Source organism: Girardinichthys multiradiatus, chromosome 5, assembly GCF_021462225.1.
Source record: "Girardinichthys multiradiatus isolate DD_20200921_A chromosome 5, DD_fGirMul_XY1, whole genome shotgun sequence".
NCBI classification, from domain to species: Eukaryota; Metazoa; Chordata; class Actinopteri; order Cyprinodontiformes; family Goodeidae; genus Girardinichthys; species Girardinichthys multiradiatus.
Window position 1 is genome coordinate 45303870 of NC_061798.1, and position 20860 is coordinate 45324729.

Genomic DNA, 20860 nt, shown 5'->3' on the forward strand with positions numbered 1-20860 from the left:
CGACCCGGTCCCGGATGAAGCGGAAGATGACGAGTACGAGTATTTCCAAAATGTATTTTTAGGTCTGTTGTTTTTATGTTTTGACATGACAGACATTTTTTCGCAGGTTGTTGTTTTAGTGACTTCCTCAAACCTCTGTGTAAATATCATAAATGGCGTCTCATTAAAATACTCACTCCTTCTCTCAATTTGTGTCAAAAGTTGTATTAATAACATCTTAAAATGCTGTGGAAATACAGTCAGGGTACGTCCATAGCTCTAAGCAGGCATTCACTTTAATCCTCATGAGAAGACCTTCTGGAATATTTGGCAGGGGCAGTTTTCAAATAGGCATATTTTCATTAAACTGCTAAGTTTGTTTCCGATGGGAAATGAGACAGGCATCTAAAAATATATATATATATATATATATACACACACATACACATACAGGTCCTTCTCAAAATATTAGCATATTGTGATAAAGTTCATTATTTTCCATAATGTCATGATGAAATTTTAACATTCATATATTTTAGATTCATTGCACACTAACTGAAATATTTCAGGTCTTTTATTGTCTTAATACAGATGATTTTGGCATACAGCTCATGAAAACCCAAAATTCCTATCTCACAAAATTAGCATATCATTAAAAGGGTCTCTAAACGAGCTATGAACCTAATCATCTGAATCAACGAGTTAACTCTAAACACCTGCAAAAGATTCCTGAGGCCTTTAAAACTCCCAGCCTGGTTCATCACTCAAAACCCCAATCATGGGTAAGACTGCCGACCTGACTGCTGTCCAGAAGGCCACTATTGACACCCTCAAGCAAGAGGGTAAGACACAGAAAGAAATTTCTGAACGAATAGGCTGTTCCCAGAGTGCTGTATCAAGGCACCTCAGTGGGAAGTCTGTGGGAAGGAAAAAGTGTGGCAGAAAACGCTGCACAACGAGAAGAGGTGACCGGACCCTGAGGAAGATTGTGGAGAAGGGCCGATTCCAGACCTTGGGGGACCTGCGGAAGCAGTGGACTGAGTCTGGAGTAGAAACATCCAGAGCCACCGTGCACAGGCGTGTGCAGGAAATGGGCTACAGGTGCCGCATTCCCCAGGTCAAGCCACTTTTGAACCAGAAACAGCGGCAGAAGCGCCTGACCTGGGCTACAGAGAAGCAACACTGGACTGTTGCTCAGTGGTCCAAAGTACTTTTTCCGGATCAAAGCAAATTCTGCATGTCATTCGGAAATCAAGGTGCCAGAGTCTGGAGGAAGACTGGGGAGAAGGAAATGCCAAAATGCCAGAAGTCCAGTGTCAAGTACCCACAGTCAGTGATGGTCTGGGGTGCCGTGTCAGCTGCTGGTGTTGGTCCACTGTGTTTTATCAAGGGCAGGGTCAATGCAGCTAGCTATCAGGAGATTTTGGAGCACTTCATGCTTCCATCTGCTGAAAAGCTTTATGGAGATGAAGATTTAATTTTTCAGCGCGACCTGGCACCTGCTCACAGTGCCAAAACCACTGGTAAATGGTTTACTGACCATGGTATCACTGTGCTCAATTGGCCTGCCAACTCTCCTGACCTGAACCCCATAGAGAATCTGTGGGATATTGTGAAGAGAACGTTGAGAGACTCAAGACCCAACACTCTGGATGAGCTAAAGGCCGCTATCGAAGCATCCTGGGCCTCCATAAGACCTCAGCAGTGCCACAGGCTGATTGCCTCCATGCCACGCCGCATTGAAGCAGTCATTTCTGCAAAAGAATTCCCGACCAAGTATTGAGTGCATAACTGTACATGATTATTTGAAGGTTGATGTTTTTTGTATTAAAACACTTTTCTTTTTTTGGTCGGATGAAATATGCTAATTTTGTGAGATAGGAATTTTGGGTTTTCATGAGCTGTATGCCAAAATCATCCGTATTAAGACAATAAAAGACCTGAAATATTTCAGTTAGTGTGCAATGAATCTAAAATATATGAATGTTACATTTTCATCATGACATTATGGAAAATAATGAACTTTATCACAATATGCTAATATTTTGAGAAGGACCTGTATATATGTATATATATATATATGTATATATATATATATATATATATATATATATGTATGTATGTATAAAAAAATTACAGCAAGCAAACCTTTCTTATATTGTCTGATCAGCTTTTTTTTTTTTCATTGGTATTTTTATTATTTATCTTTAGTGGGGACCGCCAAGCTCGTAAGGTTAGAAGGCCTCCTTACATCACCCTAATCTTTAGCTCCCACCACAGATTATCTATCAGATCACCAACAGTTGGAAGAAATATGATGTTAAAATTAAAAGATTAGAATTACCAGAATCTTGCAGGTGTATTGAATAAATGTGGGATTAACTTTAACCGTATTTCTTAGAATTATGAACCACTTAAAAACTAACATTTTGTGAAAAAAAGATAACTTTGTCTTCCAGATATATTTTAAAATGTTGCTAGCTAGCTCTATCTTAGAGGAGATCAGGATCTCTTTATTTAAAGGACTCCTGGTGAGACTCAAAAGCTTGACAACGACTACTAAATATAAGGGTGACGTTATGTGGCTTCCCTTCTTAATATTCATACACTTGCTTTTTGGTATTGTTTTTAAATTGTCTAAGTCAAGCCTCAAACAGCTTTACTGTTTGGACCTGTAATGACCTTTGACTGAAACATGTGCCGCCTCTTTTCTTTAGAGTGCAAAGGTGTCGTTGAATTTTTCTACCTATTTGTTCAACCTACTATCTTCCCGCTGTTTTTCTTTTTTTTTGTTTTGTTGCTATCACTCAATCTCAAAAGCAAAATCCATCTTAATTGGCTCCAGAGGGCTTGAGGAGAGTTTGTGTCAATGGTGATGTTGGTCCTGATTGGTCCAGAGGCACAGGCAGCCAACAGACCCTTGTTAGTGCACCGGGGTCCTTTCACTTGCTCATTAGTCCGATGAACTCATTTACTGATGGGGGGGCGACAGGGCCCCATTTCCCAGTCTAGAACAGAAGAGGTTGAGGGTTATGAGGGAGGTGGGGAAAAGGGGTGAAGTAGATGAGCACAGAAGAGACTTACAGGAGTCACAGTTTATACCTTGAAGTGCCGAAAGGCCATTAAATCTGAGCCTTCTCCCTCATTTGCTGCTGTAGTAAAAGTGTTATTGCAGATGCTTCACTGTGGTCAGACATGTGAGAAACAACCACTCAGAATGTAGCAATCATATTCAAATATCAGGTGTAAACTACTGCCTGCATTAGTTTATGCATGTTTGAATAGAAACTGCAACCTAAATCTATTCTATTTCATCCTGTTTACAGGTGAATTTCAGTAAATTTGAATATCATTGCAATGTTCACAAATTTTAGTAATTCAATTCAAAAGATATGTCACCTTTGCTGATAAATTCATTACAGTAAAATATTGTTAGATATTGGATGATTACAGGTACGGATAGCTTACAACTATATTCTCTATGGGATTTAGGTTAGGAAGGTTTGCTGGCCAATCAAACACCTTTTGTTACCTTTGGCAGTGTGGGGAGAAGCCAAGTTCTGATTGAAATTGAAATTAACATCTCCATAAAACATTCCAGCAGAAGAAAACATGAAGGGCTATATAATTGGCAGTGATTACTTTGATTTTCACAAGAAAAAAAATAAAAACTGGCTTTTATCTAAAAAGCACTTTGGATCACTAATCGACTGTCCAGTCCATTTGTCTCTTTAGCCTAGATCGGCTTCTGATGTCTATGTCTAAGCCCATGACACACATATACCTGTGTGTGCTGTAGCCCACACCTTTTTAATCTCTCCTAATTTTTTCAATAGGCTTTGCTTCTACCACTCTTTTTTTTCCTTCCACTCAACTTTCCAATAATTTGCTTGGATCCAGCACTCTGAACAGCCAGACTTCTTTAGTAATGGTCTTTTCTGGGTTACCCCACTTGTAGAGGATGTTAGTTAGTTTGCTGGACAGAAATTTAGCTGTAAGCCATAATCATCAAAATGAACAGAAATAAACTGTTAAAAAAATATCACTCTGTGTGCAGTAAACATACCGTATGAGTTTCACATTACTTTATCTTGATACTTTAATTTGTTAAGATACACCTTTAGATATAAAATGTGCATAAAAAGTGCCTGTTAAATGTTAAACTATTACATTTCGTCAGGTGTATATGTGAGTTGTTAATCAGAGTATTCTATACACTGATAGGCCCAATTTTTTTTATGAATTTCATCAAGTTCTTCTCATTTTACTTGTCCCACGTCGGTTCTGATGTTGATGGATCACCTCTCTTCCTCCTGCTCATTAATTTCATCACCTTATCTCCTACACCACTTCATTTGACCAAAAGGTAATAATAAATCTCTCATCCATAATCCTTTAACTGAGGCAGCCATGCGGAAATACTTAATAACAAGCAACAAATTGAACTTCAATCACCTCTTTTTTCTTCTGAGGATGCACAGAACATTAAACACAATGTGCAAATATGCATATGCCATTCATCAAACTCTGTTTATGAGGCATTTTAAGCATTTCCTTTCCTTTTTTGTAGTTTATGACAAATAAGCATCATTGGTATCTGGCACTGGTTTCTCTTCTCTCTAACCGAATGTTCTTATCAGCCTGAAACCATGCACACACTCAGCCTTCACAGCAGCGAAGTCAGATGAGAGGCTCATTTATCTTGAGCCATGTTCCTGATAGTCGCACCGTTAGTCTCCTTACTATTTAATCCGATTCAATTTCCAAGAAATTGAATTTGTGTTGCAGTATTGCTCCAAGTCGCTGTACCTGTTTTCTAGAGAAGCCCTGCTCAGAAATTAGGAATTGGTTTGAAAAGGTAGGAGTGATGGAGAGGCACAGTCGCCGAGATTCAGTGGTGACAGTTTTTGCTTTTTTGTGTGTATGTGTGTGGTTGCACATCGCAGCCACAGTCACCCGGCCTCTCTTCATATGTCCCTCTTCATTCTGCGGTCTTTTGGGCGTCTGACAGAGACAAACGACAGTGCTTCAGAAATGAGCAGCGGCCTGCCACACAAACAGGTTAAGAGGAGGAGGGGAGCTTGAGAGAGCCTCGCAATCGAGGCTCGTTCCTTTGTTTTCTTTTGGCTGTGTTCTCTTGCATGACGCTTTAAATTGATCTTGGGATGTGCGAGACCTAAATCCATGGATACAGTTCCACTTGAGATAAAACATCAATACATTCTTGTAAAAAATCCACTCATGTAGGAATTTCACAGAGAGAGAGAAATATATATATATATATACACATATATATATATATGTATATATATAGAGAGAGAGATGGATAGATATTTGCTTACTATTTATTAAATGTCAATGTTTTAAAAGTTGTTGATTTACTTTCATCAAAATCAAAAGTTCAAATGTATTTCCTTAGTACATGGTAGCATTGCTTTTTGATTTGGGTCAAATGTTCTGGGTATCCTTCCACTAGCTTCCCACAGTAGTTTGCTGGACTTTCGGCCCATTCCTCCCGACAAAACTGGTGTAACCGAGTTAGGTTTGTAGGCCACCATGCTCACACACATCTTTTCAGCTCTGCCCACAAATTTTCTGTGGGTCTGAGATTAGGGCTATTAAGCCACTTTGTGGCTAATCTGACTGGATGCTTAGGGATATTGTCCTTTTGGAAGACCCATTTGTTCCCCCGCTTTAACTTCCTGGCTGATGTTATAAGCAGCTGCTGTAATATTTCCACATAATGTGGATTACACATTCCACCCATTCAGTGAATCACAAAAGTCTCTCCTGTAGCAAGGCATTGCCACATGATGCTGCCACCCCCTTACTTTACAGATGGGATTTTGTTCTAGGTTTGCAAGCTTCCACCTTTACCTCCAAATAAATGTTTTTGTGGCCAAAAACTTGAATTTTAGTGTCATTAAACCTTGGTATATGTCTCCAAAAATTTTAGTGTTCCCCAGTGTGTGCATTTGCAAACACATTTCACACCAATACTCTGGGACACAGAACCCATCTCCTTTCTAACCATTATTAGGCCTGGACATTCCAGTGGTGTTTAGACCTGCATATATTTGTTTAAGCAGATGAATGTAGCACTTTCAAGCATCTGGAAATTGTACCTGAGGAGGAACCAGACTTGTGAAGACACGCAGTTCCATGTTGTCTCACAAGGAAGCAGTTTGTGTTTGTGGTGTTGCCTCAAAACAACCACAGGTGTGCCTCTAACTCAAAGGATGGGAATTAACCTATCAGAAGCTTATGAAGCCATGACATCATCTTCTATTCTAAGTAGATTAAAAAAAAATGATCTTATGATTCAGGCATTTAGCAAATAGAAGTAATTTTTGAAAACTGTAATTCAACTAAGACAGGAACAGTTTAGTTGGATTAATGTCACACAGTGATGAAAATATTTCTGATTTTACACAGTTTCTGGTTCTAGCTGTTTTATATTTTTTTGTGATGTTTTATATAAATGCAAACGTGACGCTAGGGCCCGTGTGCCTTCCCTGCCACTGTAGCGTTGCTATCTCTTTGATTCCAACCGGGTCATTTCCCCTATTAAAATTTATCCCAGAGGAAGCCGGAGCAGCCATAACTCTAGCTCGGACAATAACCTCCACACCATGGTAATTTGTCCAGACGTGGTCGGAACAGCGGAAGCATTACAGGATGGATAGTTTGTCACGCTCGTTGTCACCCACCCAGCTTTTTCATCTGCAATGGAAAGGGACAATGATCTCAGGAACATAGAGTGCTATTTACAACGATGCGGTAGATTCATGGACCTGGAGAAAAATATGACATCTGGCTGCTTCGGTTCCTGTCATATCTGAGCGAGGAATCAGGGATGGCAGCTTCATCAGCTCAGCGCCGGGCGTCTTCTTGACATCCAATATGAGATCTTGGTGAATTCTGGGGAGGAAATAAGTCAGTCTCCCTGGTGGAGGTGAAAAGTTTACTTTATTCACTCACTAAAGACTGAAATTTTTTTTTTAGAAAAACAAATGGGAAGAAAGCTTAAAAAGATCAAATTAGGTCTTAGTATCAGTGTGCTCAGACTTAATGCTGCAGAGGAGTGTAAGATTTGTTGGCTGTTATGTTCCATGTGTATTTATAGTAAATAATCCATCACAATTTTCAACAACAATATTGCTAAAAAAAAGGACTTTCTCATTTTGTGCAGCGTAATAATTTTTTCTAATGTGAGGACCGTGTTTTATTACGAACAATATGTCCTTATCTGTGTTTCAAAATAAAGATATTATTATAAATGTCCTTTATTATATCACAATAAAGGATTATTTTTTTTTTGAGTCAATTCAACAACAATCTCTATAAATAATTTTTATACAACCTGTTTCTTTTTGTGGAACCAATATTGTCTTAAATTTTTTTTTGGTTTTTCAAACTAAATCTTTGTGTCCATCCATTTCCCTTAATTACAGAATTAGTAAAACTCATGTTATTTTTTCATATTTTAGTATTACAGAACACTTTTGGATCTCTCGGTTTAGAGCTGAGCCATCCTGTTACTGGTCCAGTCATCTGAAGATGGGTCGCCGGTGGCAGCAGCACCATCTAGCTTCTCCAAGCTACTAATCCGTTTTTAATTGAACTCCAGAGACTTTGAAGCCTGTCTGTGATGCACGCAGCTCTTACTCCTCTGAGAGACGCCAGTAGAGATGCTATCCTCAGTTAAGGGTCTCAGCTGGTCCCGTCCGCTGTCCCCTCTGTTTAATGAGCTCTTTAACTCTGATCTAGGATCTGGTTGGCAGCTCATATTTAAATATTTCTGAATAATAACCCTCCTCTAAACCATTCTCTGACAACCCCAGTTGTCCCCTTTTACCTTTAAGGCATATCCTTGCATGCAGCCTTGTCAGGAGACACGTTTAAAAGTGAAAGCAGAGGGTAAAATAAAAACCTAGTTAACAAAGCAGCGCTAAGTAGGTTAGGAGCAAACCTAAATGCTGTATTAGTCAGGGCACGAATCGCAGGGGTTGAGCCAAGTCTCTGGGTCTGTCGGGCTCGGTGACAGGCATCAGAACAAATCACTCTGACAGCACCACAGTCTCAACAGGGACAGATTAAACTCAATTCATGCAAGCATTTCTGTAAGGAGCTCAGTAACATGATATTATCTGACCTCTGTGTCTGTTACCAGTGTAGAAATACTCAAATAGTTTAATCAGATGCTTACCATGAAACCTGTAGCATTGCCATGCCACTCTTGGATCAGAATAGATGATCTTTTAGTGGACTCAACACTTTCCCGACTTCTTCTAGGTCAGTAGCACCCATTCTCTTGCTAAAAGGATCCCTTTTTCATTGAGGCTGATCAATATAAGACATTAATCGTGCTGTACTGGCCGTTGCGCCATCTCTGTGTGAAAAATGAACCGACTCTGCTTCAGGCTGCTTTTCTTCCCTTTTTTTACTTCAATCTGCTTTGTATCTTTTATTTCTACATCTTTTTCAAATCATTGTTTTTATTTTATTTAAATGATAAAATGAATGTTTCTTTCATTATAGAAAATGAAATAAGCTCTAGGGACAAATAACCCAACTAGACTTCCTTTATTCTTCTGTTTTCCCAGATTTTGTCCTACACAGAAGGTCTTCATGGAAAATGGCTGTTCACCGAGATCCGTGCAGTCTTTTCCAGACGCTACTTGCTGCAGAACACGGCTCTGGAAGTGTTCATGGCAAACAGAAGTATGACAGAACGTAACAATCTAGATTTTTTTAGTTCATTTTATCTGTTTTGCTGATATATTCCTACATTTGTGTTTCTGTGCAGCCGCCATCATGTTTAACTTCCCAGATGCAGCCACAGTAAAGAAGGTGGTCCACAGCCTTCCTCGTGTTGGAGTGGGCACGAACTTTGGCCTTCCTCAGACCAGGTTAGACTTCTGTTTTGGAATTTAAATCTTGAAATGCACCCAGGTCATACAGATCCTGGTTGGAATCAAAACTGATCAAAACACGTTTAGTAAAGTTAAAAAGCAAAATGCCAACATGCCTTCTCAGTCTCCATATCTACCTCACACATTCCCAAACTGATTTGGCCAAACATTGACCTCTTCATCCCCATCTTGTTTTAAATACCAACCATATTTTCGTCGAATATCATCTAATTATTTTATTTATTGAGGGAAAAAATGTCTTTATTTCAAACACTTTTGCAAAGACTTGGGCATTTTATTGCTTTCTTTATTGTCGTTGAAACTTTGTAAGTGTTTTTTCCTTTTTTTGATTAACATTATTAGTAAAAGATTCAATCAGAAAAGGATCCTGTAATGAGTTAGTGAAGAAGTAGGAGAGTGGGTTTGTGTGTAACAAGTGCCAGATTAAAGTGTGAGATTTTACTCATTTCTGTCAGACTCATTAATCAAAGCAGTTTCTGGGCTACATCACCTCCGCAGCTGAAGAGCAGCTCACACTTAAAGGAAGCACAGCACTCATTTTGTAAGTGAAACTGTGCCACAGTGTTTATTAATGCAGCTGTTGAAAGTTAATTCTGGCTCTGCTTTTGAAACGCAGCTATTATCATATCTGTTTTTTCTGTCCTATACAGGTCCTTTTTGAGATTAAACACTTTGATGTCATCAAAAGTACAAATTAAAAATCCCGATGAAATTTCTGTTAATTTACACCATTGTTTGGTGTCTTTCTGAGAATTTTGGTTTTGTGTATTTAAATTTAGAAAATCCTTTTTTCTTCAGTTGTTTAATGGCTGTAATCACACACTCTGACATTGATGAATTCCATAATTTTCCTTTGTTTTAATTGGATTTGGGGTCATTTGTTTTTGCCCTGCAGCATTTATCATTCTCCAGGCCTTGCGAGTGTATATTCAGCCTACATGTAAAGTTCATTTGTCTTCTTAATTAGCCAGACTGTAAATGTGGTAGGTTTATGTTTTTTCTGCCGTCTTTGTGATGTGAAGATCGTCTTTGTATTGGTTCCGGTTCTCACCACGATGAGAAACCGCTGCCTTCAACCTTTTTATCTGTTTTTTCATTCTGCTTTTCCTTGTAGACGCATTTCTCTTGCCACACCCAAGCAGCTCTTCAAGACATCCAACATGACGCAGCGATGGCAACGGCGCGAGATTTCCAACTTCGAGTACCTGATGTTTCTCAACACCATCTCTGGTGAGGAAGATGTCAAACACCTCCAATATGTTCTTAGGCTGAGGCCAGAAATTTCATCAATGATTGTCAGGGTTTGATGCTTTATGTTGCATTAATGTCACCTTCTTCTTTCTTTATGTGCAGGTCGCACCTATAATGACCTGAGCCAGTACCCAGTCTTCCCCTGGATCATCACCAACTATGAGTCAGCAGAACTGGATCTCACTCTGCCCAGCAACTACAGAGATCTGTCCAAGGTGAGATGCCCCGAGGTCATCTTTTCTTCGTGTTTAATAGACAGCTCAGAATAGAATAATGTATTCTAGAATTTATTCCTAGAATTCTAGATTTGCGCCACTCAAGGTGGCAGCGGGTTGGAGTAGCTCTGTTATTTTTCATTCTGAATGGTTCTTTTTGGGAAGTCATATTTCTCTTGTAGTGGATATAATTGATTTTTTGGACGACTGTCCTCTCCGGTATCAGATGCTGTGCAGCTGGAATGATGTTTCCTAATACTTTTCTACTTTTGGGCATTTGTTATGATGCATCTCCATGGCAACGGGGTTGCTTCTTACAACTGGGAGCAGCTGATTATTATCTCAAAAGCTCAAATAATACCCCCCCAATCTCTTCCATCAATTCTGATGGGCATCATGAGATTGTTGGGAAACAAGTTGGATGAACTCCAAGCCCTACAAAGGGCCCAGCCAGAGTATCGGGAATGTGGTATTATGTGTTTCACTGAGACATGGCTCCAGGATCATATGTGAGACTCCAGCGTCTCTGTGCCAGGGTTTCTGACCATACGAGAAGACAGAGATTTAAAGAGGAGCGGCAAACGTAAAGGAGATGGACTGGCAGTACTTGTGAACAACAGATGGTGTAATCCAAGACATGTTACTCTGAAGTGTCATCTCTGCAGTCCAGATGTTAGCAGTAAGTTTTCATTCATATTATTTACCCAGAGAGTTCACCAGTGTTATTATGGCGACAGTTTACGTTCCACCTTCCGCTGTTGCCAACACTGCATGTGATGACATCAGCTCAGTTGTTGCTAAGCTACAGACACAACACCCCAATACGTTTGTGGCAATTTCTGGTGATTTTAACCATGCTTCACTCTCTGCTACACTTCCAGCGTTTCAACAGTTTGTCAGCTTCTCTACCAGAGAAAACAAAATGCTGGATTTGTTTTATGGAAATGTGAAGGACTCATACATTTCTACAGTAAAACCTCCTCTAGGCAAATCATATCACTATCTTGTTTTACTCTGCTCGAAATATAAGCCCCTTGTTCAGAGACCACCTGTAATAAAGAGAACTGTGAGAAGAGGGTCACAGGAAGCTGAGGAAGCCCTGCAAGGAAACAGGAATAGGTCAAACACAATCTCCATCATGGGACAAGAAGTGGAGATGGTGGAGGAGTATAAATACCTTGGTGTTCACCTGGACAAGAGACTGGAGACGAGATGCAACTGTGAAGCCGTCTACAAGAAGGGACAGAGTAGACTGTACTTCTTGAGGAAGCTTAGGTCCTTCTGTGTTTGCAGCAAGATGCTGCATATCTTTTGCAAGTCTGTTGTGGAAGTCTCTGCTGGGGTAGCAGCATCAGAGCCAGGGACTTAAAAAAGCTCAACAAGCTGATAAAGAAGGCTGTTTCTGTTCTGGGGATTCCTCTGGAACCTCTGGAGATCATTGTGCAAAGAAGTATTCTTCATAAAATGAAGAACATTATGGAGAACCCTGAGCATCCTCTTCCTGAGACTGTCGTACAACAACAGAGTGTTTTCAGACAGAGGTTTCTTCAGATCTGCTGTAAGACAGACCGTTACAGGAGATCCTTCCTGCCCACAACCATCAGCATCTACCTGTATAATATGAGCTACAACAACATTGAATTTCCCTTTGGGATTAATAAAGCTTTTTTTAATTGAACTGAATTGAATTAAGCTCTGTGTTATATTCATCTTTTTGCTGCCATCAGTCCACTGTGCTCTTAGTGATTCTGGAAACTGACATTTTGTTTGTTTTATAGTTTCATTTATTTACTTTGAATTGCTCCCAACCTGGAATCATGATTTCAGTCTTTTGATGTTAGCAGAGTTCAGGGTTCTTACTGATTCTGGAAAAAATGGAATTTGATTTAGGTGTTTTCCAGCTGTGGATAAGTATGGAAAAGGTTTGGGAATTATTTCCAGTTTCAGACTTTGTCTGGAAGCTCCGTCCTTCCATCAGTTCATACTGTATGTGTGCCATTTGCACGGTCCTTTTTTAACACAGGGCAACTTTAGGAAATTGGGGCCACATACACTTTAAATGTACTGTTTCTATATGAGAGTACCTGGTTCATGCCTTGTTACCTCCCTCAAGGAGGTTGTGTCTTTGGCTTTGGTTTGTTTTTCTGTTTGCAAAATATCTCAAAAAGTTATGAACCAATTTGGATGAAAAGTGCAGACAAGCAGCGTATTAGGGCACAGAACAGATGGTTCGATGTTGGTGGCGATGCAGAGCACCATTTGGATCAAGGATTTTTTTGAAGGATTCTTTAGTATTGCCAGACCATGGTGCAACAACTTGGAATTCCAGCATGGTTCCTCACCCTGTCAGCAGCAGATATACTCTGGCCAGAAGTAACTCAGAGTAGGTCATCAGTAATGGAAAAACCTGACATGCGTCAATGACCCTATTGCCTTGAAGGTGGTCTGTGCTCTATGAAGCTTTTCTAGTTTCTTTAAATTTTATTTGACTGATCTTAATCCAGATGTCACAATTTTTTTGTAAAGCTCTTTGAGAGTTTTCACCTTTAGAAAATATTCTGTTTTATGTGGTAAGTTTGATGCATTTTTTTGAATGAAAAAGCAAAAATAACAGTTTGATGAACCGAAAATGGTGCATTATGGAAACATAGAGCTTCCAGCCAGACAAAATGAAAGCAGAGCTATACCAATTATTGTTCTAACATAAACTCTTAACGTTTAAATAATAAAAAATCACATTATTACGATATACATATTTATCACGCTACAACCAAAAACCTTATTGCAATAAATTATTTACATTGTAGGAACATGATTATTGTGCAAACAACTAAATGATATTATTTATGCATAATGTTTTCTTGTTGAACCGTAACATATTCAAAAAGCTTAAGTTTTTCATAGGAGTCAAGATGCCACATTAATTTGGGGTACATTTTGGCCATTATTTTTAATCTTTGCTCGACCCTGTATGGGTCCAGACATTTCAGTAAATCTCTCACTGTACTTGGCGTGACTTCACGACCTGCCTGAATGCAGTTCATGAAAGCTTCATTGTTCTAACAATATAATCCTCACATTTATTATAAGGACGTGAAAAGTTTTTTGATAAATACAGCAAAGGTCCAAATAAAACCTTTGAGGGACATTCGGAAAGTCTGGAGAACCATCTTATCGAAACCCCTGAAAAAGGAAGCAGCAAAATTGAGCAAATGTTTGGTTTTAGCCTTTTCCTGCTTAATGCTTGAAAAAGGTGACATATGTCCAAAGAAAAAGAGAGAGAATGAAAAAAAATAGATTCCTATTTTACTTTTTATTGATTTAACTGTGAGCAGTTAATGAATGCTGCATGATTACATGAAAAGATCTCCCCTTATTTTGACAGGATTCTAAATCATATGTTTAATTTGTCGCTTCTTATGTTGGTGGCTGCATTCCTGATTATCTTCTGTTAAAACAGATTTCAGACCCTAATATTTTAAGTCTATTAAGTTCTTCATAATTTAGACTTTGACCTTCCACAAAACACCAGGAAGTGAAGTAGTACTCCCAGGTAGCTCCAGGTATCAAGTAAATGGCTTTAAAACAATGAGATCTGCCCTTAGATGCTACCTGTCTCATAAATACAGACTCCTGCAGCTAAAAGTGCTTAAAAGATTCTCCTTCATATTGAATGCAGACATGCGATTATTTACTTGCATGAACTACTTCTCTTTTACACCCTTACACCCACACACAGGCTGAAAGTCAGAAAATAAGCTGCAGTTTGCCAGTTTCTTCAGGTTGTATTGAACAGGCTTGTAGAGGGAGGACAGAGGATTAGATTTGGAGTGAGAAGATTGAACGGGTGTCAAGTTGCTACAACAGAAATGACAGAATAAATCAGCCCTGAAAGCAAAGAAGCATTTGTTAATGGACTTGGGAAAAGTTGGGGGGGATGCTTTTTAGTTTTAGCTGTTTTTAACCACCTCTTTACTGTGAGCAGCTATATTTTATTCTGAGATGCGGTAAAGTGGTGGATTTGACTTTTAGCTTTGTGGACTCACCTGCAGAGAGAAATGAAAAGTAAAACTTGTTGAGCAAATCTAGTTTGCTTTTGCAAAACTATATTTTTGGGGGTAAATATTATCTTTTGTTAAAACCTTAAATATTTCATTCTACATATTTGCCAGTGGGGATGAAACGGTTGTTGGGTGTTATTTATTGGGGGGTTTTCTTTAAGATTGACTTTTTTTTGCGCCACCAGTTACCTTTAATTTGTTGATTTTCAGGAAGTGGGCTGGAGAAAGGGGGAAGACATGCAGTGGAGGTCTCTGGGGTCTGCTCTGGAACCGGGACAGCTGTGTCAATGGCTGAACCCTACAAATTTGGGTCGGGCGCTCTACCTTTACGCCATGCACCGCGTCCACAGTTATCGGTTTTAATGGTTACCATGGTAACTTTTCTGACGGGTTTTATTACCATTTTCTAATTGTCCAGGAAACACGCGGTCTCAAACACTCGCCACAGACTAACAGAAAGCAGTAAAAATATTGGCTGAGATTCAGCTTATATTCTGTCAGACAGGTGTGTTTTCTTCACATCATCAATACAGCTGATGAGCTGAGACACAACTTCCTGCTGTAACCTTTCATAATAATAGCATTAAGCATACAAATTACCCTGTGAACTATATGCTAGACATTATACAGGAGCAGGGAAAGCTTTTTTAAACCAGTTTGTCACCATTCCCTGCAGAGGGACACCACCAGGTTAGCTCTTTGCCTTCAGCAGGCTAGCCGCTAATGCTGCTTTTAAAAATACAGTTGCAGTAGAAACTTAATACACAGCTTCCATAACTTTTCATTTAATGTGCATCAATTGTCTTGTTTCTTTGCATCTTGTTTTTCTAACAGGGAAAACATCAACTTGCACAAAGTTGTCTTGTGTAAGCCTATGTTTATATTGCTAAAATGTAAGTGTGATGGTGAGAGAGGTGATATTTATTGCTACCACAGTTTTTAGCAATCATCAGTTTGTCTTCGGGTTTGATCCCCTCCTTCTGTTTTATGCTGTTTATTTTTTCTATCTCTCTGTAGGAAGCTGCATACAATTTATCTTTTTATCTGCTTCAAAGTTGCCCAGTAGGTAAATATGGCAGTCAGGCACACAGGCATGAGTCCAAGCAATTACCTAGCCCTCCTCTTCCTCCTTAACTCATTCTGGCTTCGTTTTCCTCTGCTTTTGCGCTGCTGCCGAGTTTAGACAGCTCAGCCTCTGAACTCAATGAAGCGTCGCAGCCCCGGGGAGTTTGTGACTGAAGGGGAGTTGGGTTGAAGGAGGAGAAACAGATAGATGACCTGAAACCACTGAAAAGAGGAGGAGAGCACGTTATAGAAGAAGAACATCACCATTTGCCGCTCAGAACAGCAGAGGAGGAAGAAGGGAGGGAGGGTTGAGGGCGAATCTTTATTACATCTGTTCTATTCATGTTGTTGACATGTGTGTGATATCAGTGTATGACTGCTGGACCGTGTCAGACTGCAGTGTCTGGAAAAGGGCAAAGAGAGCTATACACCCTCTCTCATCCATCCCCCACCATGCAATTCTGAACCAACAATCCCTTGCAATTTTTGCAAGATGTTGCTCTGTGACCTTCAGTTATTTGTGTTTTGCATCCTCGTCTGGGCGCTATTCACCACCACCTTGCTTGGTTTGTTTCCTCAACCCTTTGTTTCCATTTTACTGTTTCTTATTCCTTCTTCCTTTTCACTGCTTTCTCACCCCCCCGCGTCTCTCTTACCCTCCTCCAATATGTCACGTCGGTGGTTGTCTCTTGAAGAAGCAGGTCATCTGCGAATCCTCCAGTGACATTGAGAAACCAAATTGCCATGAATGCATGTGTGTGCCACACACTCATCGTTGCCAGGGGCCACACAGAATTTATGTCCCCGGCTACCAGAGCTGTTTCGACCCCGGGGACTTTCTTATCATAAACTTTACCCTCAACCTGACATCAAGCGCTGACCCCAGAGATAACGTTGTAGCAACGATAAGCACTCACTGCTCACTGCAAATGTTGTTACATTCTCACTATTGTACGTCACAATCCTCCAAACGCAATTTGCGACACAGAAATGTTTTTTTATTTTTTTCCTGAATTGCCGTTTTAACCCATAGAAGTGTTATAAATCAATCTTCATCTCCTCATGATGGTTCAGTTTATTTTATTTATGCACAGTGCCTCGCAAAAGTATTAATACCTCTTAAACTTTTTCATGTTTTGTCACATTACAGTAAAACACTTTAGTATATTTTACTGAGATTTTAAATGAAGGACCAACACAAAAAGTGAATAATTGTGAAATAGAATGAAAATAAAACACAGCTTTAAAAATGTTTTACAAATGAAAATCTGTAGGGTGACATGCATGTCTATGCGGCCCACTTAACCATGATACGCCATAGTGTAACCTGTTGCCTTCAAAAGTCAACCTGTCTAATTTAATCTGAACATGTCAGGGGAAAAGCTGAGGAGACGATAAAACCCTGGTTAGGTTATAAAATGATATCTCAAGCCTTGAACATCTCACAGAGAACTTTCCAATCTATGGTTCAAAAATAGTAAGAGAATGGTATAACTACAAACCTGCCAAGACATGGCTGTCCACATAAACTTACAAGGAGAGACTGAGTTAGTACAGAGGCCAGTGGTAGCTCTGGAGGTATTGTAGAGATCCATAGTTTAGGTGGCAAAGCCTGTTGACAAGGCAAGAATTAGCAATTCACTCCCCAAATCTTACCTTTATTGCAGTTCAACAAGAAAAAAGAGAAACACATAATTAATCCGTTTTGCAGATTCCCACAAGCAGTGTGTGGGACACAGCAAACATGTGGAAGAAGGTGTTCTGCTCAGTTAAGATTTAACTTTTTTGGCAACCATGCAAAAATCTGTGTGGTTGAAAACTAACACATCGTCCCCAAAGTAAAACATAGTGGTGGCAGCTTCGTGCTGTGGGAATACTGTTCCTCAGCAGTGACAGGGTAGCCACTTGTCAGGTTTGTGGGGAAGGTGAATGACTCTAAATACAGGACAGTCTGAAAAGAAAACCTGTTAGAGGCTATTAAAGACTTGAGACAAGAAGAAGGTTCACATTCCAGCAGGACAACGACTCAAAACATAGAGCCAGAGATATAATGGAATGGTTTAGAGTAAGGCATATTCATATTTTAGAATGGCCCAGTCAAAGTCCAGACCTAAATGTAGCTGAGAATCTGTAGACCTGTGTTGGTCTATCATATATCATCATAATTAAATACATTTAAGTTTGTGGGTTTGAAGTAATGAAATGTGGAACCTTTGAGTCAAAAATACGAAATGAAAACATATTTAATAAAAATAAATTCCACACAAGAGAAAGATCAGTTTATAGACTGACATGTTAGTTGATTAGTTGAAGCTCCTGAAGTTGTTCATTATGAGCCCTTTAACCAGCAGTACATTTACATCTTAAAAGGTAATACCATCTTGTGGCTTTTAATGAAGCTCAGCAAACAATTAAAATCACACTTTATCTATTATGTAGTCTACATGTACACACAGATAGCACTATGGAAGACTTATTGAGTGTTCTCTGTACCTTCGCACTATAATCTGCTCCTCACAGCCAGATCAGCTAATAGTGTATTGATCTTGCACATATGTGCCTTGTGTGCTTGTCCCGCAGGGCCTCCACACCATTTTCACTCTTTACATCGGACTTTATACATAAACACTTACTTCAAAAGGTTCCTGTGATTTATGACTTAAAGTCTCAGTGATGCTCCAATCATTGGTAAGCCATTATATGTCTACAGGGTTGACTCTTTACCATTTTCTAAGCAAAGTACCACTGGGTAATGGTCCTTTAATATTCCCCTAGAAGCTGCTCATTATTTAGTAAAAAAAAAAGTAATATTTAATACAATTTAGCTCGCCTTCTGAAATTTGCTGATCAAACCTTTATTGACACATTTAAAAATAGAAATCATTTTTGGCAACGTTTTAAAGTTGATGCTCAGGGAAAAGTGAAAACAATTTGGACAATCTGTCAAAATTGTCTGACATGACGGGTGTTGATCACTCCAAAGGATAAAACAGCATCTTTGCTGTAATACATTCGCCCTGCATATTATCAGCTGAGAATTTTACTCTCTCTTGCTCTCGTGCAGCCTGAATAAGTCGCCGACATGTCCCAACGTGTCCTTTAAGATTTTCTTTTAAATAGCTTCTTACATCTCTGTTCTTCCTCCGATTTTATTTTAATTCACCTCACCAATACTGAAAAAAAATGTTTGAGTCTTCCCTACTCGGTAACCACATCCACACCGAAGAGTCTTGTTGGGTATCAAGCTGAAAGCCATTTGATTCTGGTTACCAGCCGAATTCTTGGTGCATCTCTGGTCCTGATGTAGACGTCAGTTACAGAGTTTCCTTTTTCAAAGCTTTTCCTTATGATTCTGCACAGAAATTGTTTGTTTTAACTGCTAATGTTGGGCAGTTCAAATTTCAGCAAGAATCTGATTATAAATAATGCATGTATCCTTGTGTTGAATGTTTTGCATAAGTCCTGTATCACCTTGTTTATTTGTTCTTTAGTTTCCACTAAGTGTAGCCTGTTTCCTGTGAATTCCTCCTTTCTTGAGGAAGAACTGATTAAAACTAATCCAGCATTAATTATCTGATGTTTACCTCTTTCTGTTCTGTGGCTTGCTCTTTGGTCTAATTAAAACAGCAAGATTGGTTCATTTTTCTGTGTGCTCATCAGAGCGCTGTAGTGTGCCACAACATATTAGGCTGATCTGTGGTGCAGCGGCAGTGATGTACGGCGCCGTCATAGCTGCTACGTTAGAGCTACTGTATGCGGAGAGCGCCAGCCCCACAGTAATTTAGAGCAGTAAACTATGTCGGGATCGACCAACGGCCCCACATGCACTCACACACAATTCTCTCTCTCTCTTGTCACTGGCACTTTCAGTCTTTTTTTTTTTATATGCCTCCTCTCCCTTTTCTTTTTTTAATGAGCCGACTGTTATTAGGGCTATAAATCAGACCAATGGGTGTGATGTATAATTCACAGTGTGTACTCAGCCACCCCAGCGGCCCTGAGGAAGCCCACAGTGTATCACTGTCAACGGGGAGCTGCACAGTGTGGTGGCGCGCTGCCTTTTTATGCTTGTTCAGGAGCACCATTTACAATGTAACAAAACATATGCACAGATAAAAAGAAGAAACCGCCGCCGCACTGTGCGAAAATCTATCCCAGTGCAGAGATATACACAAACATATGCCCCAATACACCCACATGAAACAGTAACAATAGCCTAGATCAATATCACAGAGCTGGCCTGGATGAATCTTGCTGTGATATGAAGGAGATCCAATTGATCCACAGCCTGCAAGGCCCTCATCCTTAAAAAGCCATCACTCCATTACCATTGATCTTGTGTGTGTGTGTGTGTGTGTGTGTGTGTGTGTGTGTGTGAGGTGATGGGTGGTTCGGGGCTTCGGAGCATGAGGCACGTCCAGCAGAGCAATAATAAAAATTGAACAATGAGTATTTAAATAATAGCCGAGCGTAGGAGTATTGTGGTTTTTTTTTAGAGATCAATGGAAAATTAATTCAGCTTCAACATTTTTTTTCTATTGGAAATAGAGCTTGTGAGCAGTGTATTAGATACGGATTAATAAAAGCAGGAATTAAAGGCAGCCCCAGCTTTGCTGCTGCTGTTCCTCGTAGGCGCTCTTTCATTGGATCACATTAGTTTTCTCTGACAGACTACAGCTGCAGGGGCTCCGTTTCACAGCCTCTGAAAAGCACTCTGAGGGGAAGGATTGATCCTCGTCTAAAGGAAACATCATCTAATATTCATTTGAAATTGCACATTGGTTGCCAGCTTCATATGCCGTGCAACTGCATATTGTGCTGCGGGGAGTGGTCCCTAAACGTATTCACAGTAACAGTCTGAGCCTAGCCATTTTCCTTTTGTGTTTACATTCAGCTTTGTTTTGTTATCATGTAAAACCATTGTCAGAGGAGGTTATGGATTATGTTTTTAGTTGTTTGTTTTAAAATGTATGTTTGTTTATTTCTTTACAGCCAATTGGAGCGCTGAACCCCAAGAGGGCAGCATTCTTTTCAGACCGATATGAATCCTGGGAGGATGATCAGGTGCCGAAGTTCCACTATGGCACCCACTACTCCACCTCCAGCTTCACCGTGATGTGGCTGCTACGCATCGTAAGTGCGGCATACACTGTGTTTTGTAAAACTATTCATGCCCCTGTTTCACCTTTTGCCATTTTACAACCCCAAACTTCAAAGTATTTACTGGGATTTTATGTAATAGACCAACACAAAGTAAAACACACCTGACAGTCTCATTTAAACTTGTACTCCCTGGCTTTTAATCCAGGATGGGGGGAAGTGGAAGGAAGTTAAACCATGGTTTTCAAAAGGT

At 39.7% G+C, this 20860-nt stretch overlaps 1 protein-coding gene across 8 annotated transcripts in view; it reads left to right on the plus strand.

Moving 5' to 3' along the window:
• Positions 1-20860, plus strand: part of lrba (LPS responsive beige-like anchor protein) — a 255966-nt gene that overhangs the window by 171349 nt on the left and 63757 nt on the right. For all 8 annotated transcript variants that reach the window (XM_047366563.1, XM_047366561.1, XM_047366565.1 and 5 more), the window contains 5 exons: positions 8586-8703; positions 8789-8891; positions 10030-10145; positions 10269-10381; positions 20500-20640. In XM_047366563.1, the coding sequence (XP_047222519.1) occupies positions 8586-8703; positions 8789-8891; positions 10030-10145; positions 10269-10381; positions 20500-20640 (591 nt within the window). The remainder of the gene's footprint in view (positions 1-8585; positions 8704-8788; positions 8892-10029; positions 10146-10268; positions 10382-20499; positions 20641-20860) is intronic.